Source organism: Panicum hallii, chromosome 4 (genome assembly GCF_002211085.1).
Source record: "Panicum hallii strain FIL2 chromosome 4, PHallii_v3.1, whole genome shotgun sequence".
Taxonomy (NCBI): Eukaryota; Viridiplantae; Streptophyta; class Magnoliopsida; order Poales; family Poaceae; genus Panicum; species Panicum hallii.
The window spans coordinates 51,543,546-51,566,509 of record NC_038045.1 but is presented as its reverse complement, the minus strand read 5'-3'; the positions used below and the strand labels follow the sequence as shown (position 1 = coordinate 51,566,509).

Here is a 22,964-nt window from a genome sequence, read left to right as displayed (position 1 = left end):
GATACTCTCCTCTCTTTGTGTTCATTTTTCTTTCCAAAAGATGGGTACTCGATGCATCAGTCTTGCTTAAGAATGAGCGGTGTCAGGAAATCGGAGCATACCTCTTCATCAGCAGCAGGAATCGTTTCCTCGCCTACTACAATATGCGATTGTTACTTGTGAGTAAATCATGTGTAACAAAGGTACATCATTTTTTTTATATCTTCTGCTACGACCGTTCAATTTTTCTGGAACTTAAATGCAAGTAATCCATCTATATTTTGACCAATAGTTTTCCTAAAGGAGGTTTTTGTACATGTGCATTAGGTTTCTTCTTTATCATTTCGTCCATGGAAAAATTTACTCTTATATCTACTAGGCAAATTACACTTCAATCCGTCTAGATCCCAGGACTAAACCTTAACCCTCTTATTTGGATGTTAAATAAGAGTACTAAACATAGACTAATTACTAAGATAGTCTATGATTAGTCCATATTTAGACTATTAACACACCTAGAGCAAAACTTTAGCCTCCTATTTTAGCCATTATTCAAATGTGACCTCAATTGGATAATCTTTTTCTTTCTTTCTTCTTTATATGATCGTCTGCGTCTGTGCAAACCACTCGTCAGACTTTATACCCACTCCAACCAATTAAATCATACAATAATCGTAGCACTATCGCTATTATGTTGCTCACCAACTTTCCATCAATCATGTGTGTACGGTACGTACACACTCTCCTCCTTCAGCATTTCTATTTATACACACCCTTAATTGGGTACCACAATCCATCTCACTAGCTTCCTTCAGTCACCACATGACGCATTGTGAGGACACAGCAGATCAATCATGCATGGGTGAAAAAACATGAAATCTGTTGTCAAGCAGTTTCTCCTTTTATATACGGCAATTGTTAGTCCAATACCTCTCTTTGATTCTCCTTGAGGCATAGTGAATCGGTGCATAGACGTATGCGTGCTACGTCATGTGAATGAGAGGCATCGAGAAAATTAAATGGTAATATAGGCATTTTCGTTCCTCAACTTTCTCCTTAGGACCAACCTTTTCTTTAGAACCATCATGTAACTTTCATTTTAGGGTCAAACTCGTTCTTGTACTCTATTATGCTTCCATAATAATATGAGATAAATGCAAAATGTCCTTTTTATCCTTGGCTTCTTCTTCCCCTCCTCAATTTCCACTGCTTGTATTTTTCGCAATATTTTATATGGTGGTACGCAGTTACACAACAAATAGCTTTAATTTTACTCTCCATGTGTCAGCAATACAATACAATTCATTCGTAAATAAAAGTTTATGTTCCAAATTAAGCATTTGTGATGTTTAGCTCCTAAATGCATAAATGCCACTAAACTGATTCACTTGCATTGGCTAAATATTCGTTTTAGTAGGAATAAATTATTGCGGAATTTAGAAGGGGAAGGAGCCAAGGGCAAAATAAACTTTTTGTGTAAATCTCATGTTATATGGAGTATAATAACAGTATAAGGATGAGTTTGATAAAAATAAAAGTTGAGTGACTATATTGACCAATCTAAAAGTTAAAGGATGAAGTTAATCCTCAAATCAAAGTTGAGGACCAAATATCTATTTTACCAAACTAAATCTAGATTCAAGATTCAGTTCAACGAGCTGCAGCTACCTCGTGCAGAGTTGTGCGTGTGGTTCTCTAGCCAGTCTGGAACATGCCGCAAAAGGGAGCTGGGAATCGACTGGTGGCACAGAACAGTAGCCAGCAACCGTGACGTGTGCTAGTAGAAACACTACCTGCAAGGCGGACATAATCTCATGCAAATTTTTGCATTCCGACATAAGTTTTAGATCAGTTTAGAACTAGTCGCAGCCATGGGTAGCCATGTGACTGATTACACCAATAACCCAATCCTTATTTTTAGAGATACATTACAGTAGAGGCCTGAGGAACAGTTGGACATGAATGTATGTTTAAAGAACACACATCACAACAACAGCAATATCGATCAGATTCTGCAACAAATAAATGTGAAGGGCAGTGAAATCAAAGGATAACTGGCAACTGGGATCCCTCAACTTGCCTTGATGTAATTGCAGCACCTGCCATGCCAGTCTCCGGCTCTCCGCGCATGGAGTCATCACAAGGAGGGCTTCCACAGCATGACCCTGTCAGCGCACCACTGGCCGTGGAGGATGATGCTGAGGCACCGACATAATGCTATTGATTAAGCTAAGCTAGCTTGTCACCTGCGAACTTAAATGTACAGTTCTCAAGTTTAAAACGTGCACGATGTTTAAGGACCTCAACAATCTACGTCTCTCTAGTTGGAAGACCCCAACACTCAGTACACAAGCTTAGACACCTACGATGTCAGGGGCGGAGCTAGAGAGAAATTGAGGGGGGTGCGGCACTTCGTAGGAATAGAAAATATGTTTGATTTTCAAGCAAATATGATCAAAATTTAAGGATAGTAGCTAGCTTTTTGAATTTTTGTAAGCGCCCACGGCTGATAACATGGCAGATCCGCCCCTGTACGGTGTGCACCACTTCTTCACTCCAAGCGAAGCAATGCAGCCATTCTGCTTAAAAGTGCGTTCCTGAAACTTTGCAAAACCACAACACCTGTATACAGTTGTACGCACCATTTCTCCCGTTAGCTTTTCTAATTATACCTTTCAATCTAGTTGTTTGGTCTCCAGTCTCCACCAGACCACCATATTATGTGCTAGAAAACACATAATGCGAGTCAAAACATATACGGATGAAGCACAAATGATTAAAAAAAAGAGGGTACTCTACTGTGAAATGTACGTATGGTTCTTGTGACTTCCCCTTCTGAAGTTCTTTTCTGCTTATTTAGAACAACCAAAGAAAGGATTGCTCTTGTGAACCAGATAGGTGTTTGGGAATAGGTGGCATCGGAAAGTTGGAGGCCAGATCCCCTCAAAAGGAGTAGAACAACGAAGAGGGGTGGCCTCTTCTGGGCATCTTCAGACTGATCAAAGAAAAACTCCATGTGTCTTCGGAGAATTTGGACGACCAGGAATGACTGGGTCTTCAAGGACATTGATACCATGGTGAAAAGCTGCAAGAGAAGGTTCATTTTAGAAATGTCCTTGCTCTTCCATAGGGCTAAATCCGAGCTAGTAAACACTATGGAAACTTGGTTGCAAACTGTATAATCTAGACTAGCCTAGTGGTTCGGATCAGGTGGGCGGACGGTTAAGATAGTGGGAACCTTAGGTTGTTTGTAAAAAAGTCCTTCTATTTATTAAAAATCAACCCACAGTCCAGAGAAGTCTGCAATTGTTTCACAAAACCCCTCGAGCTTCACTCCCTCTAAGTTTTTTTGCAGAACCCCCCTAGAGTTTTCTAAAATTAACTTGTAGTCCATATTCGGTTACTTCACAAAAGAAACCTCAAATTTTCATGAAATGAACCCAAAGACCAACACTTCTCTTCGTCAACTTACAAAATAGACCCCTTTTCCCCATGAAATTAATCCACAACCCATTTTTGTTCACAATTTCACAAAAGGAACCTCATTTTCCCATAAAATCAATCCATGCTCCACCTCATAACACGTTATTCTTGAAAAAGAACATTCAAATTTTATACAACTAACCCACCACAATTGGAGAAAAAACGTACGAACCCTATATCAATATGTCATTTCTAATATTGACACTCCTTTCATAAATAAGGTACCACAGCAACACAAGATCTTATTTTGCTAAAAATATAATATCGCACCACCTAAATAGACGTGATGGTATTTTACCCTTTCTTTCATAATAATAAATATAGCAAAAAAGGCTTAGTTCCATTTCGATACCTAAAATAATATATTACTTAAATAATAGCGTCACAACAATAGGGTGACCAAAATATATACCAAGTGCACCAACGGGTTGCACACCATTACACCTATACGAAAATAACAAAATGACGAATTTCTTTTATCTATGTTGCTTCAAAAATTGTACATTTACCTACATACAATAATTACTGCTCTATTCATGAACTAAATCCTATGTCAACTACAATACTACGACACGAGATACAGAACTTGCGCGGCAAATCTGCGCACCTTTCTAATATTTTACTATGCATCTAGATGTACACTATCCAGGAGCGGATCCAGGGGGTATTCAAGGGTATTCATTGAATACCCATTATTTTTATATTTTTACAAGTTAATGGTATTTAAGAACATTATTATCAAAAAATAGTGTTGAAACAGTTAAGTTTTTGTAGATTCTGAATTTTTGAATACCCAGTCTTCCAATTCTGAGCCCGCATCTGATACTTTGTATAGATACATAGCAAAAACTATGTATCTAAAAAAGCCAATTGTAATTTGGGATGGATGGAGTATGTGTAACCATGCGCAACCATTGATAATCTAATTGTTTATAAGGCCATTTATTAATGAAAGCTTGAGGGGTGTGACAAAAGACGAGTACACGAATGCTTAACCAAGACCCCAAGAGCATCGAGCGATCAAAGTCCTCAGTCTTCCCTGTTTACTGGTTATTGATCTTTCAAGTTTACTAAGCGGTGCTAACAAGGCACAATCACAACTGATTATCTTGAAACTGAGCACCAGCTAGCTAACCAGTAGAAGCAACAACGAGACATGTGATACTCGAGTTCCTTCGCTAGAGGAAGCTGGGTGGAATATATCGTATATGTTGGTTTTCATCTTATTACTAGTCAATCATGCTTGCAGTTATTCTGGGACTGTGAGATCCGCAGCAAAGCTCTCATCCGGCCATTGCTTGTCACCCCACAGCTCAATCAGTGTAGGAGATTACGACTTGGCAATGGGAAGACATGAAGAGACGGTCAAGAAGGGAGGAACCTACTATCTTGGACCGGAGCTTAAGAGCAAGGAGAGGAACAAAAGCGTTCCAACCTTGGTCGTGCAAGAAAGCGAATTTTAGTTCCTCTATGCACAAGGAAATTCTTGATGTGCCAGATTAGATTATCAAGCGAAGAAGTGATTTTCAAGGATGCTTCCAAACAGCCACCCTTGACGATCACAGTAGCACACCTCAAATGTGCACATATGAGATCATGGGAATCAAAGCAAAAAACATCTAGATTGTGCAGATCCTTCCCATCCTCTTCCTGACATAACCATAACAAAGAGAGGGGAGTAGTGCAGGCTAGTTTAGTTACGAATATTTGATTAAAAGGTTTTTGGTTAACCGAACATACGGACCTGCACACACCTGTTTGAAAATTCTACAATTTTTCTGAACAGGTTTTTTGAACCTAAAAACAAAGAGGTATGGCAGTAGAGTGACAGCATGACTCAAACGATATCCATATTTCTCCTATTTTGTATTTTTTTTGAAAATTTCCTATTTTGTAATTTGAATTCCGCAAAACTAACCCAAAAGGACAGTGCGCCGTTGTAAGAAACTCGAGTGCGCTGAACGAGGCCCAGAACACAACGGCAGTTTCCGACTCTCCTCTTCTTCGGTCGGGTCGCAGTCCAAAACCGGACTCCCAATTGCGCGGCGTTCCGTTCCGTTCCACACAGAGCTCGCAAGCCCACGCCGCCGCCGGTCGCTGCCAATCCTGGCCCAGCCCCATCGCCACGTCACCGATCCGTGCCTCCCCTCCCCCTCCACCAATCAGCGCCTCCGCCCCACCTCCCACGGATCCTGTGCTTTCTCCCGTCCAACCCGCGCCGTCGGATCCCCCCGCGCATCCCGAATCGGCTTTCCCAACGGTCACACGAAACCGCCTCGGTCCACGCGTCTGCGGCCGCCCACGCCCCCGCTCCCCTCTCCCCGTCCTATATAAATCCGCCCCGCTCCCTACCTTCCACCCACTATTCGCCTCTCTGCACCCGCCGCCTGCTGGCCGCCTTCGAGTTCCACCAGCCACCAAATCAGCCGAGAGGAGCAAGTCGCCGAGAAGAGGAGGAGATGGCCCGTACGAAGCAGACCGCCCGCAAGTCCACCGGAGGGAAGGCCCCCCGCAAGCAGCTCGCCACCAAGGTTCGTTCCCCCTCCCTCGTCCTTGTGTTCTTCCGTTCCGATCTGCTATGCTCTCGCCGAGATTCGGCGGTTGTTTGAGGCGACCGATGCTGAGACGCGTTCGTGATTTGCTGTGCAGGCGGCTAGGAAGTCGGCGCCGACGACCGGCGGCGTGAAGAAGCCCCACCGCTACAGGCCCGGGACGGTCGCCCTCCGCGAGATCCGCAAGTACCAGAAGAGCACGGAGCTCCTGATCCGCAAGCTCCCCTTCCAGCGCCTGGTCCGCGAGATCGCGCAGGACTTCAAGACGGACCTCCGGTTCCAGAGCCACGCCGTGCTCGCGCTCCAGGAGGCCGCCGAGGCCTACCTCGTCGGGCTCTTCGAGGACACCAACCTCTGCGCCATCCATGCCAAGCGCGTCACCATCATGCCCAAGGACATCCAGCTCGCCCGCCGTATCCGCGGCGAGCGCGCGTAAGCAGCCCCCGCCGCCGCCGCCGTGGCAGTAGGGGAGAGGGAGGAGGTCAAGGTGGAATCGGCTTGTTGATCTTCCTCCGCCGCTCCTAGCGGATCTGGATTAGCTGTACTAGTCGTCGGTCTCGGTTTGGTTAGTGTAAAAACAGGTTTACAAGTTATTTTGTGCTCCGCTGCTATTTTGGCTTTTGCTTCGCGATGAAGCGAGCTTGTTAAAGACTAGATTCGTGCTGTTACTAGAAGTAAAGTCACATTGTTCTTAACCCTCGCTCTGTGTCAAGTGAGTTTTTTGTTAATTTCTCCCTCGAGATAATTTCGCCGTGGCTTCGTGTTGTGGACGATTTCTTTACGGTGTGGTGGTGGGCTGTTGGAATCTGGAGGTCGTGCGCTGGACGCGTTTTTGTTCAAACTAGGCGGCGGTGTTGGTTCGCTGTTGCGACGTGGCGTTATTCACGGGTCTACTTCGACGTGTCACGGAGGGCGGTAGCGAACTCGTTGCTTTGGACAAGTGCGTGGTGTCGTTTCAGGCGTATTTGGACTGTGGGTTTTTTTTCTTTCTCTACACGTGAGGGTAATTTGCTGCTGAATTTGAGTAGGTGGCAAGTCTGAATTGGGAGGGCGGTGGGAAAAGGGCAACACGTGCGACACGCTTGTGGTGCCTTTTGGGGGCGGTTTTCTAATCCGAACGGTAATCGTTGCCGCTGAATTGTTTTGGGCTACGGTTTCGTGGCACTGTCTGGATGAGGCCTGGCAATCGAATTAGGCCCATCCAACAGCTGGCCTGGGAAACGGAGCCCAGCCCAATATTCACGCTCGAGTCTTGACCCTGGTCATTTCGCTTTGACTTTCTAAAAAAGTCTGCTTTGACTTGCTGGACCCACTTTTTTCCTTTTCTTTTGTCTCCGATAAATAAAATAGTTGGGGTATCATGCTGAGTAATGTCACGGATTGCTGTTTCGTGGTGCTCGGTAGGGGGGAAATAGTACTACAAAGCTATTTCGACTTGTCTATTTTCAGTTCTTCTCTAAAGTTGCGTTCTCAGCTCGCGGTTTTATTATTCGAGCATAGTGGTCGGCACATGATACAAAAATGAACAAATGTGAAGTTTATTGAAGTAAACTCTCAGGCATAAGATGCTGTAGATGACGTGCTGGTCTCAGGCTGTAACCAATCCTCAAACCGATCAAACCTGGAGCCTCCCAACACAAACACAAAAGGCCCACCATCACACAAACCTTCAAAATTCTCCCTCGAAACTAAACCATTCCTCCGAATTCAAAATCCCCAACACCCCTCTCACTCCCAATTCCACTCCAATTCAAAAACCCCCAATCAAACTCCAAAATTCCACATCCAATTCGCCCTCCAAACCATCCGCCCAAAAACACGCGAAAACACACATCACTCGGTCCTCACAAAGGCCTCCTGGCGTGAAAAGTCCAGAAGCATCCCGGGGGCCAGCAGGCCGCATCGCCCGGCCACGCGTACGCTCCGGATGCGTCGTCCGAGGATCCCGATCCGCGTGCGGCGGCATCCGACCAATCGGAGCGCGCCGTCGGCCGTTATAAATCGCGCGCCGCGAATCAGCGGCTCGTCACGCCACTGAAAAATCCGCTTGCATCACGAGCACACTGAAAGAGAGTGGAGCGATCTTTGTTTCCCATGGCGACAGCGATTGAGGAAGTTGCACCGGCCGTTGCCGGGGCGCCGGCGCCGGAGAAGGTGGACGAGGTGAAGGAGGCGGCCGCTGTGGAGACGCCGGAGAAGGTGGAGGAGGCGCCGAAACCTGCGGAGGGGGAGGGGAAGAAGGCAGAGGAAGGGGAGGAGAAGAAGGCCGAGGAGGGGGAGGCGAAGAAGGCAGAGGAGGGGAAGAAGGCGAGGAAGCCGCGGAGCAGGAAGCCCAAGTCCGCCGGGCCGCACCACCCGCCCTACTTCGAGGTGAGCCAAGATCCTCTGTTTCTTGTTTTCCGGCATGATTGATATACGGATTGGTTTTGATGATCACGAGCCGCTGATGGTGAAAAATAAATCGTTTGCTGTGGGATCAGATGATCAAGGCGGCGATCCTGTCGCAGGACGGCAAGGCGGGGGCTAGCCCGTACGCGATCGCCAAGCACATGGGGGAGAAGCACCGGGACGTGCTCCCGGCCAACTACCGCAAGGTGCTGGCCGTGCAGCTGCGCAACTTCGCCGCCAAGGGCCGCCTCGTCAAGGTCAAGGCCTCCTTCAGGCTCGCCGAGGCCGAGGAGAAGAAGGTCGCCTCCGCCGCGAAGGCGAAGGCGGCGCCGGTGGCAGCGGCAAAGCGCAAGAGGGCGCCGGCCCCCGCCGCGCCCGCCAAGAAGAAGAAGCCGGCCGCCCCCGCGGAGGCGAGGAAGGCGCGCGCGAAGCGGGCGAGGAAGGCGGCCCCGGCGCCGGCGCAGCCGATGCCGAAGGCGAAGCAGCAGCAGACGACCAGGTCCGTCCGCGCCGCCGTCGCCAAGAAGGCCGCCGCCAACAAGGCCAGCGCCTGATCACCCGCCGCCGCCAGCGCTCCTTGTCGTTTTGGTCCCTGTAGGCGCGCCGCCGTGTACAGCTAGTAGTAGTAGTAGTAGTTAAGCAGTAGTGGTGGTCGTGTCCACCTGCTCGATCAGGCGGAGCGGCGAGCGCTCTGCTCCGCCGCGTGTTGTAAATACCGGAACCCAGTGGGGGGGTGTGTGGTGGCAAATAAGCGCGCGCTTGTAGCTTCTGCTGATGCTTGGAAGAAGAAGAACCCGTGTCAGTGGAGTGCTGTGCTAGTGAGTAGGAGTATGTGACGAGGGCTTTCTTAACTGATGATCATCTTTCGAGTTCAATCGCTGCTGCTGTAGCCTTTCCTATGTTGCTCAGTTGATCTGATCAGAAATCACAGTACAACCAACACGAAAGGTTTTCGATCTGATGCTTGGGAGGACAGACGCGCAGTGATTCGTGGCCCGGGGTCATGAGGAGGGGCTCGATCGGGGGGCTCCTGGAAACCTGTGCGCAGTGGCAGAGCAGCAGCAGCAGCCCTCTGCCCAGTTCTTGGAAACTGACGGGGCCACGCTTCTTGGAAGACGTGTCAGTTCTTTGGGCGCGGGGACGTGTCGGGTGCGCACGCGTCCGCCAGGGACAGCGAGGCCGCCGCGCTGGCACACCTTGGTTGCCCCGGCGAGTGGATGAGGATGGACGGTGGCTTGGAGCAGCGGCGACCGGAGGAGCAGCGGCCGCCCGAGGATGACGTACGTATCCATGAGATGAGATTTGGTGGTGGAAACGCTCGAGCTCGACCGTTCTGTACACCCAACGTTGGCACCACGGCTTCCGCTCCGTTTGGGTCAGCGTCGTATCTCGACAGCCATCCTCTAGCCTGGTACGTTCCGTTCAGCTAGTAACCATGGAGTCATCAGGACGGCACACGGCGTACAAAATCTTGCGCCATGGAGCTGGAACGGATCGGACCTCGACTTCCCGTCCCGTAACGCTGCGTCTGTGCCTGGTGGGCCCCTTGCTGCAGAGGCACACACGACGCGAGCCTCCAAAAATCCTGCACTGCAATAGAGAGGGACTGTGCGAGGAAAGCTGCGTGCCATCCCCTCCCCATCCGTCCATCCGCACGCGCCCGTACGACGCCGTCGCCCTCTGACCCGTGGGCCCCCGCTCCCTCCGCAACGCTCGCTTGCTCCCCCAACCCCTACCGGCCAAAAAAAATCAAAAAAACGGGAGAGGGAGGGGAAGAGGAAGAGAGAGAACGAGAGAGAAATCAAGAGAGAGAGAGAGAGAGAGAGCAGAGAGACGGAGAAAGAGGGTCAGTGGTGGTACTAGCAGCCGCACCAGCTGCCTCGGAGCGCCCCCTCCCCCACCGCTCCTCGCCTCCGGCCCGCTGCCGCTCCCTCCCCCTCCCCCCCCCCCCCAGCTGCTGCTCGCTCGCCGGCGGCTGCAGCCCACGGGCGGCAGGGCGGCCGCGCGTGCCCGTCCTCCTCCGATGGAAGCCTCTAGAGCGTCTCCCAGCTGCTGATAGTGTACGGCAACCGCTCCCATCTCTCTATTGGTTCAGCAACCGGGAGGCGATTTTCGATTTCCCCCCAATTTTTTTTCCCGCGCGGTTTCGCGCGAGGGGAAGGGCCGCATTGGATGAGGGAGGCGGAGGTTAGGCGGTTCTCCCTCCCGCCGAACCCGCGCGGGTTCTGGGCGGCGCTGCTGCTGGCGGTCGGAAGTCGGATTGGGTGATCTAGGGTTTAGTGCCTCTGATTTGTGTTTCTCGGTTTGTCTTTTGCCGTGCCTATTGTGAGTTCCTGGCCCGATTAGACCCGCGGGGATGGGGGGCTAGTTTGAGTTCCTCGTCGAGCTGTGAACGGTGCATGTGAGGTTTTTGGACGGTTAAGTGAGTGGCCGTTTGTGGTGGATGTGATCGTTTGGTGGTGTGATTCCGTCCCCGTGCATTGGGACTACGTGTGCCCTGCTGCCTTTAGAGTTGGTAGGATGAGAACTTGGTGCTCTGCTAGTTACTTCTGCCACTGCTCCCTGTGCCACGCTGGGCTTTTAATCCCTAACGTGTTTTGTCAGTACAGTATAAGTATTGACTGATTAGTGGCTTGGCTATCTGAACCACCTGTGAACTGTTGGCATGCCCTGCGCTGAACAACCAGTAAACTGTTAAAAGCAACCAGAGATTGTGCGCAAAGCTCGAGAGTTTTCTGTGCTTTAGGCCTGTGAAGTTTAGACTCAAGAGTCATGCCAGTAATACTTCCTTAGCCGCTGTTCAGGAGTTAATCTCTTCATTGACAGGTGTTTGGTCGACCTAATGTTATTTTATGTGTACACTCGCCAATCTGACTGCTTCCTGCATTAATCGCATTTATGGTTACTTCATAAAACCAGTTGCAAAATAGCGTTTGTAAGAAACTCCAATGCCTTTTGGGGCCGGCGGTGCACATTTTGGTTCTCCTGTTTGCTGCTTGCTTATTTGAGATATGGCACGCGATGTTCTTGGCCATCAGAATTCCTGGTGACTGTTTTCGAATGAACCCTTGTAGAGATTGCACTTTATTTTGCTGTTGTAGGGAGTATACACTACCTGCCTTTGTTCATGCCTCCCGCCACAAGATGTATACAACTGATGTTCGGTACTAGCATATTTTTTATGCGAAATTTATGTGACAATCAATTAATAGAGCTCTGTATCTGTAGTCCATCCATAACTACCCTCTTCTAATACTTTGGATCCATAACTCAATAATTAACATGATAATCTTATCTTACCCAAAACTATACCCTGGTGAAAACTGGGCCTGGATCCATGCACGTAGCGTCTCGTTTGTCCTTTTTCCCCAAATTTACTGTGGCCTTCTGTTCTCATACATATTCTTTATTGAACTTGCTGCTGTTGAGATAACATGTTGGGGCCGTTTGGGAGGGCTTCTCCCAAAACGGCTTCACTAGTGAAGCCGAAGCTGGTGAAGTGAAAAAGAGTGGCTTCACCTGGCTTCTAGTTCAATTTAGCACGGGCTTACAAAACGGTTTCACACTACAGTATCTCGATTTGTGTGAAACAGGTGAAGCCGAAGCCAAAATAAGCCCTGCCAAACAGGCCGTACTTAGTCCTCCATTCAATAGTGAAACCTTTTTGCAATTCCTCTCTGCCTCTGTTATTCCAGATCTCTCTAGAACTATAAGCTTGCTAAAATATAATCTCTTTGGAAAACAGTTTCCTGTATTGTTTGCCGTTTCACTGATTTTGTTCCTTTATTCTGCAGGTGATCTACTGATCTCAGTGCTGCCCTGTTTCGCTGGCTGCAAGCAGATGTGATAATGGACAACCTTGGGCATAGAGAAAATGGCAGGCAAAGGCCTGACCAATTTAAAGCAGTTCATACTCAGGTTGGTATAATTCATCTTCTAGAATTTGTATGCAGCTTTTCATATCTATACACGTTCCTTGGTCGTATGAAATACACTGACTAAATGTGCCATAAGACATCTGCTTCAGCTGTTTTAAGGATGTATGGTCTGAACATATCTATAGACAAGTAAAAAAAATGTAATCATGCCGTTTCTGCACCAAAAGCAAACCGTCCACCTTAATAGGAAGCTGAAAGTCTGATTAGTAAAACAGAGAAAGATAAAGGCTGGTACCAGCTATTAGGGATCCATCTTTACAAATGTAATGGCAAATGTTAACAAGTCAAAGAACAAAACACCTTCAACATAATAATTTAGTCAAAATGGTCATGTCCGACCAGTTAATTTCTTCACGGGGAAGCTTGTTATAATTTTTTGTTTGATTTATCGCTCTTTCTGGATAGGTAGCCAGATTTTCAATTCTTATGAGTAAAGGTGGTTATTTCTGGGCCAACATATTCAAACAACTCCACTGCTTATTTACTGTTAATATCTGCTAACTGCTATATTGTATCGAGGATATGATGTTAAAACCTGTGATGCATATGCTGTTCCTCATTTTAGAACAAACTATTGTGGATGCACAATGAGAGAACTCTTGAAATCTCGAGCGCTAGTCATGCATTTTCGCAGTCTTTATCTAGATTAGACCTCGTCTAACTTCATTCTCTCAGTGATATATCGTAGTTCATTGCTTTTGGCTAGTTTCCCCAGGTGTTCTTTTATTGTTTGCCTAATATATTCAAATGAGGAATTTCGAAACTTGATTTCGCATTTGCTATCCTAGAACAAGCAATGCTGCATAATGTTTTAGTTTCCTGTTCAATTTATCCTATCTAAATACCTAAATGGTATAACTCCGGATGCTGATGCAATAAGCTTCTTTGGTTATGCCATAGTAGCTTTGTAGCAATTAATAGGACTAACTGTGCAGTATGAAACTTCCATGTATCTTTTCCAGCATCGATTATAATTTACATATGACAAACTGGTAGCTACTGTTTTCTATTGCAAGCATGCTTTTTCCTAAGGCAATGGACTTACGGTGCATGTTCTGTGTTTCAGTGGATGCTGCCTCAGCTAAAAGACCATCATAGTATGAATCTCCTGGCACTGATGAATGAGAAGGACAGTGCCATCCGAGAAAGGGACCATGCTCTCGCTGAGAAGAAAGCTGCTATAGCTGAGCGAGACATGGCGTTTGCTCAGCGGGATGCTGCAATGGCTGAACGGAATGCTGCAATCGTAGAAAGAGACAATGCTCTTGCGGCACTGGAACTTGCCCGTACAAATGGGTTCAATATGAATAATGGAAATGGATTTCACCAAGGACCTCCTCTCAATGGTACAAAGAACATCCACCACCATGACCAGCTATCTCATGTACAATCATCACCATTGCAGCTGGCCGATTCTCCATATGACCATGCCAGAGAAATGCACATATCAGAAGCATACCCTATCACAACAGCTCCAGGAAGTATTGGGAAGGGGAAGAAGCCAAGAAAGAATAATTCACAGGCTTCTCCATTGAAGAGGCCATCAGGTGTGCTCCGTAAAACCAAGAAAGCAGCCTGTGGCTGGAAGAATGGGGGGATGTCCGGTGGAGGTGCAGATTCAACTCGTGCTTCTGTGATGAAGAACGAGTGGAAGGACCAAGATCTTGGCCTGAACCAGGTCCCATTCGATGAGTCAACCATGCCCGCACCCGCCTGCTCGTGCACAGGGGAGCTTCGCCAATGCTACAAGTGGGGAAATGGCGGGTGGCAGTCATCCTGCTGCACCATGAGCATGTCCATGTACCCGCTTCCCGTGATGCCCAACAGGCGCCACGCCCGCATGGGGGGAAGGAAGATGAGCGGCAGCGCGTTCACAAAGCTTCTCAGCCGGCTGGCAGCTGAAGGCCACGATCTCTCGACACCAGTGGACCTCAAGGACCACTGGGCCAAGCATGGCACAAACCGGTATATCACCATCCGGTAGCACCGGCGCTCATTGTTGTATCTGCCATTCAAGCTGGAAAGGGAGATGGTGCGAACGTTGCTTCTCCTGCATCCCTAGAGCAGCCTTACTGGTGCCATATTTTGTAATGTCATTGGTCTCTCGCGGGTGTGGGTAGACTTTTGTGTTCACAGGGCTGTAGGTTCTCCCCTTTCTGAACTGTTAATTGTGCTCGTGGCGCTGAAATGCTGCAGCCCACGAGAATGCAAGTGTAATTGTAGTTCCCAGGTATTCACCGTGAGATCATTGTATAGCTGTGATATCTGGATTCAACTAGTAGTTGTGGAAGGTCGACTATAATTAGCTTCAGTATCATGGCACATTCTACCTTCACGCCATTTGGTGAGGGATCTAAATCATCTTGGCCATTTGGTGATGGATCTAATCTGTCGTGAATGCAAGGCGTCGTTTATGATTGCTCTTTTTTTCTGTTTTTTCAGAAATGTTTAGTGGTAGTAAAACGGTCTGCGAGAAATCCAGACCGTATGGCCGTAACTTATGTCTTGCCATAACATTCAGGCCATGGCTCCATTCGATTTCCTCTGACAGCAGAACGCGAGAGCAAATTTTGAGGAGTCTAGCCAATGCAAACATAAACGGAAACCAATAATCATGTCAGGGGAGAACCCTACAGGTCATAACATTATCAGCATTAGGCGCTACAGATTTTGCTGATTCGTCCTGTGAAATTACAATTCACAATTCAGGGTGGGCAAGAAATTGCTTCGCAAATCCGTTACATCCACCATTGCGATACGATGTGCTCGCAGTAGCAGAAGATTCAAGCTGCAACCACGGGTCCTGGTGATGGATCATCCGGCGAGTGGGTTTGCGTGGATGGTGACGCGGTTGAGCCTGATCTCTGCGAGCGGCCTGTCCCCTGGGCCGGTCTGCGCCTTCTCCATGAGGTCGAGGACCTCGAAGCCGTGGATGACCTTGGCGAAGACGGTGTAGTGGCCGTTGAGGTGCGGCTGCTTGGCGTAGGTGATGAAGAACTGGCTGCCGTTGGTGTTGGGCCCGCTGTTGGCCATCGACATGATCCCCCTCGCGTTGTGCTGCCCACCAATCCAGCACAGTCAGTGGGCGGCGGTGGAGAAGAGAGATCATCAATCAGATCAGTGGTACCTTGAGGGACTCCCTGAACTCGTCGGCGAACTTGGTGCCCCAGATGGAGGTGCCGCCCTTGCCGGTGCCGGTGGGGTCGCCGCCCTGGATCATGAAGCCCTTGATGTTGCGGTGGAAGACGGTGCCGTCGTAGTAGCCGCTGGCGCAGAGGGCCAGGAAGTTCTCCGCCGTGCGGGGCACCTGGTCGCAGAACACCTCGCACTTGATGTCGCCCAGGTTCGTGTGCAGCGTCACTGACTGCAAGCAAAGCCATCCGCCCGTCGATTCGGTCAGTCAGGGAGAGAAATCGAGCCAAGGAGAGCGAGGGAAGGAAGGGGGGAGAGGCTCACCATGGCTCCGGCGTGGGGGGGAGAGGGGAGGCGGCGAGGCAGACGACGGGTGTGGTCCGCGTGTGGTGTCTTGTGCTGCGCGGGCCGAGCGGGGAAGGTGTAGACGAAGAAGAAGGCTGCGTGGGCTTGTTGGGCCCTATCGCGTTGGGCCACGGTCAAGAGCTCTCTGGAAATCATTTCTTTTTGTTAAAAAAAAGGGAGCTCTCTGGAAAATGAAGCGCGCCCCGTCGGCACAGATTTCACAACCCGCCGGCCCTGTCAGCCGCAACCGCTTCCCCTGCACGTCCCCGCATGCCGCCTCGCGCGTACGCCCACAACGCAGGGCCGCGTGAGGCGGCGCGGCACCGGAGGAAACGAAGCGGGGTGGCGAACAAGCAGGACCTGGCGCTTCGTTTCGATCCCTCCGCGCTGGCCTATGCTCGAGGCTGACGCCGTATCACGAGCTCCCCCTTGTCGCTTTCTGAATGAGGCACCATCGCTGATGCTCGCAACATGTTCGACAAAATGCTCGCTGCATGTTTGGCAAGTTTTTTTCAACCCCCTACAGTCTAGGGCATGAGATAAGGAAGAAGCTGGTATGCGCGAGGCCAGATAAATATGACCATGATCAGCAAGAGGCAAGGGGACGAGGTTGTCGATGGCTCAAGTAGAACTGTAGAAGCGGCTTCACCAGGTGATGCTGTCCTACTGCTGTTGCTCTGGCTCAGAGCCTTTTGCTATTATGCACCGGTGAGTACAGAGATAAAATTAATCCATCTGTGTATGTATATGAAAATTGTTGACATATCAGATTTAGAGGCAAAACGGTTATATGCATATCAAGAAGAAATATTTTTTTTCTTCTTCTGAATGCAGGTTATGATGTTTTTCTTGGAAATCTCGGAGGCTTGGTCTGAAGAGACCATACAGATAAAAGTAACAAGTAGGAGTATGTACTAAGTAGGCCTTCTGTGCCTATCTGGTTTTGTCACAATCAGGAAATCAATCTATCCTATGAATAGTTATTTTGTTAATTGTGCATGTTCATCATTCCTGAAGCTTTGCCAGATATTGGAAGTATTCTGTTAACGATCATGGACCAAAAGGTATGCCTGCAATAATTAAGAAAATTCAAAAGATTAAAACTTCAGAACTTGGGACAAGTCGGCCTTTATGAGGACAGGAGATAGAAGATAGCGCAGAAGATCAACCTTACAAGCTTTGTGCTATATGCCACAGCTTGGGAGGTGCAGATATGTTGATGTATGTGGTGACTTGAAGGATCCACAGAAACCCCGTAGGTTGTCGAGACTGGTCCTGAATTGCCTGCCATATTTTTCTGAGTAATTGCTCTTTTGTACTGGTTTATCAAATTATATTGGTGACATTCTGCTGGTTGTCTTGTAACTTTCTCTTAAGACAGAGAGGGAAATGAAGCATGACAAGTACGTCCCCCTTAGTATTGTTGAGCATTATAGATTTAGCAGCAGCTCAGAAATATAAGATGTTAATATTATTTTATTTACTGTGTTGTTTCAGTTGTCAATCGATATGTATAACAAGGATAAAGTTGTTTTTAAGCAAAGAAAAAAGGTATGCTTACAGCATGCAGGCACCAATCAACAGCCAGTAAGCATATGCGCGCTGTAGACCGCTCGGCGGGCAGCCGCAGACCGCTCCGCTTGCCAAGCATAAATAGCCGATGTCCTTCCTCTCAGACCGACTCGAGCGTGTTAACTTGATCTCAACCCCGGATCGGTCCAACGACCGATCCGGAGTCCGTTACGCGCCCTGATCGGGGGCGCACAACCAAGTCAATGGCGTGTGGGCCCCCATCGCACAGCGTCAAAATAAAAGGAGAGGTGGGGGTCGGGGCACGCAACACGAGGTTCGCCGCCGTGCCTATAGCCCACCAAAAACCTTAGCCGATCCGATCTAAGGGGGCGCTGAAGCGACGGGAAGCGCCGCCGCATCTGCACCAAGCGCCGCCGCCTCTGCATCACACGCCGTCGCCTCTGCTCGACATCACCGCCGGCCCTTCCACCCTCTTCTTCGACTACGGCTTGGATTCTTCATCGCCATGGCAAACAATGGCGATGCCGGCTCATCAACCGGGGGTATGGCACCTCTAATCCATCTCCCTTTCTCTCTCTGTTACACTCTCGATTAGTCCTAAATTGCTATCCTGTTTAGCTAATTACCGAGCTGGCTAACACTTAGCCGATATCTCAAACCTAACAATGGTATCAGTAAGCCTAACTAAGTGTAGTTAGGCTCGGGTAAGTACCCTACACAGAAATTAGAAGGAGGGGATTTCAAATCAACTCGAAAGAAGGCAAGAACAGAGAGATTGAAACCCTTTCGGGGTGAAAAGAACAGAGAGTGCCCCGTGCTAACCCTAACCCTAATCCTAACTCTAACCCTAACCGAGCAAGAAACGAGTCTTACCTCGTCACCGGGAGCCACATGCTCCATGGGAAAGCCATGCTGTTGCTCAGCAGCTCCGGCGGACCACCGTCGACGATGGGCCGCGCCATCCGAGCTCGTGGAGCTCGTCGAGCTCGCGGATCTCCACCGTGCCGTGATGCGCGGGCTAACTAGCCACCTCGAGCCCACTCGACGGTGGCGCGCTCACGTCCAGGCGAGCGCGCTCGCCGGCGAGGAGGCCCGCGGCGGCGCCATCGCCTCGGCTGCCGTCGCGAGGAGGAAGAAGGAGCGGCTGAGGGGAGCGAAGGTGACTGGGCTAGGGTTTTCCGAGCGACGCGCTCGCCCGGGGGTTTTGACCCGCCGGAATCGACGCGCGACCGTCGATTACGATCGGACGGTCGCGGTCGTTCCGCGGGCGTGCGGGACGCTTCCGGCCCAGGCGGGGCACCGCTTTCCCGGCCCAGGCCCAGGTTGCGGCCTGGTGCGCGGGTCAGCGCCCCGCGCGCGCGGTTGCCGCGTTGAGCTGGGCCATTTTGGGCTATTTTGGGCTGTTTTGGGCCAGAAGAACAGTAAGTTTTTTAGTATTTTCTCAGAAATAATTTTCGACATTTCATGTATGGTTTAATCTCTGTTTTAATTTTCACTAACGTGATAAATTCTATAGAGAGATAGTAAGTTAGAATATTTCTGAAAGTAAGCACAGTTTAATTTTTCCGCTGCAAATTTAATTAAGTTATATCCTTTAATTATTTTAGAACCAACGAGACATTATAATTTAAAGGAGTCAGATTTATGCTTTCTTCCGTTATAATAGTTATTTTCTGACCAACGTTGATAATAGCAGTATTATAATTTTTCAGTAAGTTTTTCATGCTTTTGTTCTAATTCTGCCCAACGGTGTTTTAGAATTAATGCAGCTAGTTACTTGTATGTCTTAATCTTGACCAACGTTAAATTGAGACATGCAATTATTGTTTTATAAAGCAGTTCTCACTTTTCTTGATTTAAATTTCAGGATCTAATGCAATGACTTTTATTAATGCTATACCGCCGTTGGATGGTTCCAACTACGGGATATGGGCTCAGAAGCTAGAAGTGGCTCTCGCACTCTCAGATATTGACTTAGCTATCACCTCACCGTGTCCCGTCAGTCCCGGGGAACTGGTGAGGGAAGCGGATGAGAGTTTTGCCGCTTGGCAAGCTCGCCAAAGTGAACATGCAAATGTTCAAATGAAGTATGATCTAGAGAGAGCAAAATGGAACTCTTCCAACAGAAAGTGCTTGATGGTCATCAAGAGTTCCATTATAGACAGTATCAGGGGAGCAATCCCAGATTGCGCCACCGCAGTTGAGTACTTGAAGAAAGTTGAGAGTCAATTTGTTGGCTCTTCAAAAGTTTATGCACAAACTCTGATTCAGAGGTTAGTAAATGACAAGTACACTGGCGGTGGTGTGAGAGAGCACATACTGAAGATGAGCAACATGACATCTAAGCTCAAACCTATGGACATGGAGCTTCCTCATGCTTTCGTTGTCCATTTGGTTCTGGCTTTCCTGCCAAAAGAGTTTGAGACTTTTGTTGTTAACTACAACATCAGCCCAGAGACATGGGATCTAGAGAAGCTCATCGTGATGTGTGTGCAAGAAGAGGAAAGACTTAAAGCCTCGCATGGTGACACGCTCAACTATGTTAGGCGCAATAAAAGAAACAACTCTTCTGATAAATACACGAGGCCACAAGGGAAACCTCAGTTCAAACGGGATCCACTTCTTCTTCTTCTTCGACTCACCCTGGCAAGGGTGCAAAGAAAGATCAACCGCACATTGAAAAAGATCAATGCATGTTGTGTCACAAGACAGGACACTACAAGAAAGACTGCCCAGATTTTCTAAAGCATTTAATTAAGAAAGGTGAGGATATTATCACATTTATAGATGAGACCCTGTACGTAAGTATTCTAAATCTACTTGGTGGATTGACTCAGGTGCAACTGTTCATATTGCTAATTCCTTGCAGGGTATAAGTACAAGGACGATGCTGCAAAGAGGGGATAGATGGCTGAAAGTCGCCAATGGAGTTAGAGCCGACGTTGAAGCAGTTTATCAACTCACGATAGAATGAGAGAACGGCTTTAGACTCCAGTTACATAATGTTCTTTATGTACCCTCTTTGTCTAGAAATTTAATTTCAGTATCATGTTTGGCAGATGATGGTTATGATTGCCATTTTGGCAAAGAACAATGTGAGATTATGTTTAATAGTCAGTGCGTTGGTCTTGCCATCCGACAAGACAAACTTTACATGTTGCCTATGCATGAGACTGTGAATTCTGTTATCAATACTACAAGTATTGAACATACGGCTAACGACGAAGCAATAAGCGTAAACAATGCGATAACGAAAATTCAGCGAAATTATGGCACTGTCGTTTAGGCCATATTTCGAGGGTGAGAATTGAGAGATTAATTAAAGAAAATATTCTCCATCCGTTAGAATTTTCAGATGAAGAACATTGCATCGATTGCGTTAAAGGAAAGTACGTTAAGAAAATAAAGAAAGGAGCCAAACGCAGTTCAGGGGTTTTGGAGATAGTGCACACAGATATCTGTGGTCCATTTCCCATAAAGTCTGTAGACGGTTATGATTCGTTCATAACGTTTACAGATGATTATTCGCGTTATGGCTATATTTATCCAATTAAAGAAAGATCAGAAGCATTAGATAAATTCAAAATTTTTAAGGCTGAAGTAGAAAATCAGCAAAATCTTAAGATAAAAGTAGTAAGATCTGACCGTGGAGGTGAGTACTACGGTCGACACACCCCGTATGGCCAAATTCCTGGACCCTTTGCAATGTTTCTACAGGAAAATGGAATAGTGGCTTAGTACTCTACACCGGATGAGCCTCAGCAAAATGGAGTCGCTGAAAGACGTAACCGTACCTTAATGGATATGGTGAGAAGTATGCTAAGCTACTCCACGTTACCGATTAATTTATGGATGGAGGCGTTAAAAACCGCTATTCATATTCTTAATCGCGTACCGAGTAAGTCGGTGCTTAAAACACCGTATGAGTTATGGATAGGGAGAAAACCCACACTAAACTATTTACATGTATGGGGCTGACCAGCTGAGGCGAAAGTATTTAATCCAAGTATTGGAAAGTTAGACCCTAAGACAGTAAGTTGCCATTTTATTGGCTATCCAGAAAAGTTGAAGGGTTATCATTTCTACTGTCCTAATGGATATACAAAGTTCGTAGAAACGAGACACGCTGTCTTTTTGGAGGATCAGATGATGAGGGGTAGCACGGTAGCTCGAAAGATTGATCTTGAGGAAAAGCGGGTTTTCGTACCTACTCCGATGATCCAAGATCCTTTTTTCGTGTTGCCTGTTGCTGCTTCACCAACGGTGTCAGCACCTGTTGTTAGTTCTCCAGCTACGGCGACGAGTCAGAATCAGGAACTTGTCCTTCAGGATCCGACAGAACCGATAGCTGCACATGAAGGGGAGCAACAGCAGCCCCCAGGTAGAAGAGGTGCCGATAGCTAAGGCACCGAGAAGGTCTCAAAGAACAAGAAAGCCCGCTATTTCGAGCGATTATGAAGTCTATAATAGCGAGGAAATTCAGATGGAGGGTGACCCAACTTCATTTGAAGAAGCTATGAGAAGCGTTCATTCATCTGAATGGTTGGAAGCCATGAAAGATGAAATAAAATCGATGAGTACCAACGATGTTTGGGATCTAGAAGAAATTCCTAAAGGAGCCAAAACAGTAGGCTGTAAATGGGTCTACAAGACTAAATGTGACTCCAAAGGGAATATAGAAAGATATAAAGCGCGACCTGTGGCGAAAGGTTACACGCAAAGAGAAGGGATAGATTATAATGAAACATTTTCTCCTGTTTCATGCAAGGATTCCTTCAGAATTATAATGGCGCTAGTGGCATATTATAATTTAGAGTTACATCAGAAGGATGTAAAGACGGCGTTCCTCAACGGGGACCTTTATGAGAATGTTTACATGGCACAGCCAAAAGGTTTTGTCGTGGAGGGAAAAGAAAAGATGGGATGTCGTCTAAAGAAATCCATTTATGGATTAAAGCAAGCCTCTAGACAGTGGTATTTGAAATTCGATGAAACCGTAAGAAAGTTTGGTTTCAGAGAAAATGAGGAGGATAAATGTATTTATGCAAAGTTTAAGAATGGAAAATTTGTTTTCCTTATTCTGTATGTGGATGATATTCTGCTTGCTAGTAGTGTTATTGATCTGCTATTGGAGACAAAGAAATTCTTGTCCTCAAAGTTCGATATGAAAGATTTAGGTGAAGTCTCATTCGTTTTAGGTATTGAGATTCACCAAGAAAGAAGTAAGGGGGTTTTAGAATTATCGCAGAAAGCATACCTAGAAAAGGTACTAAAGAAGTACGGTATACATGCGAGTAAGTCAACACCTGCTCCTATAGTCAAGGGCGATAGTTATGGGAAATTTTAGTGTCCCAGAAACCAGTATGAAATCGATCAGATGAAAGAGGTACCATATGCTTCAGCTGTCGGAAGCCTACAGTATGCTCAAGTATGTACGCGCCCTGACTTAGCTTTTGTCACCGGGATACTTGGTAGATTCCAGAGTAATCCAGGGATAGAACACTGGAAAATGGTTAAGAAAGCCTTGCGTTATGTGTAAGGAACGAAAGACCTCATGCTAACATACAGGAGATCTGAATCTCTAGTGATAGAGGGTTATTCAGACTCAGACTTT

At 47.5% G+C, this 22,964-nt stretch overlaps 4 protein-coding genes across 6 annotated transcripts; 3 read left to right on the top strand and 1 right to left on the bottom strand.

Annotated features, from left to right (window-relative positions):
- Positions 1-5,829: 5,829 nt before the first annotated feature.
- LOC112889223 (histone H3.3) lies at positions 5,830-6,711 on the top strand. The gene is made up of 2 exons (XM_025955741.1): positions 5,830-5,993; positions 6,112-6,711. The coding sequence occupies exons 1-2, from the start codon at positions 5,922-5,924 to the stop codon at positions 6,448-6,450; spliced, it is 411 nt and encodes a 136-aa protein (XP_025811526.1). The 5' UTR covers positions 5,830-5,921; the 3' UTR covers positions 6,451-6,711.
- A 1,320-nt stretch (positions 6,712-8,031) lies between these two features.
- Positions 8,032-9,279, top strand: LOC112889222 (histone H1-like). Its single transcript, XM_025955740.1, has 2 exons — positions 8,032-8,384; positions 8,495-9,279. The coding sequence occupies exons 1-2, from the start codon at positions 8,109-8,111 to the stop codon at positions 8,954-8,956; spliced, it is 738 nt and encodes a 245-aa protein (XP_025811525.1). The 5' UTR covers positions 8,032-8,108; the 3' UTR covers positions 8,957-9,279.
- A 515-nt stretch (positions 9,280-9,794) lies between these two features.
- Positions 9,795-14,727, top strand: LOC112889221 (barley B recombinant-like protein D). 3 transcript variants are annotated; one of them, XM_025955739.1, is made up of 3 exons: positions 9,795-9,813; positions 12,197-12,320; positions 13,407-14,727. In XM_025955739.1, exons 2-3 carry the CDS (start codon positions 12,252-12,254, stop codon positions 14,322-14,324), a joined length of 987 nt encoding a protein of 328 aa, XP_025811524.1. In that variant the 5' UTR covers positions 9,795-9,813; positions 12,197-12,251; the 3' UTR covers positions 14,325-14,727. The 3 variants fall into 3 exon arrangements, with proteins under 3 accessions (XP_025811524.1, XP_025811522.1, XP_025811523.1); XM_025955737.1 differs by lacking the exon at positions 9,795-9,813 and adding an exon at positions 10,180-10,462; XM_025955738.1 differs by lacking the exon at positions 9,795-9,813 and having other exon boundaries at positions 10,501-12,320.
- Positions 14,728-14,941: 214 nt separating this feature from the next.
- LOC112889220 (peptidyl-prolyl cis-trans isomerase CYP18-1) lies at positions 14,942-15,917 on the bottom strand. The gene is made up of 3 exons (XM_025955736.1): positions 15,797-15,917; positions 15,468-15,704; positions 14,942-15,397 (listed from the first exon to the last, which is right to left on the bottom strand). Exons 1-3 carry the CDS (start codon positions 15,797-15,799, stop codon positions 15,155-15,157), a joined length of 483 nt encoding a protein of 160 aa, XP_025811521.1. The 5' UTR covers positions 15,800-15,917; the 3' UTR covers positions 14,942-15,154.
- Positions 15,918-22,964: the final 7,047 nt, after the last annotated feature.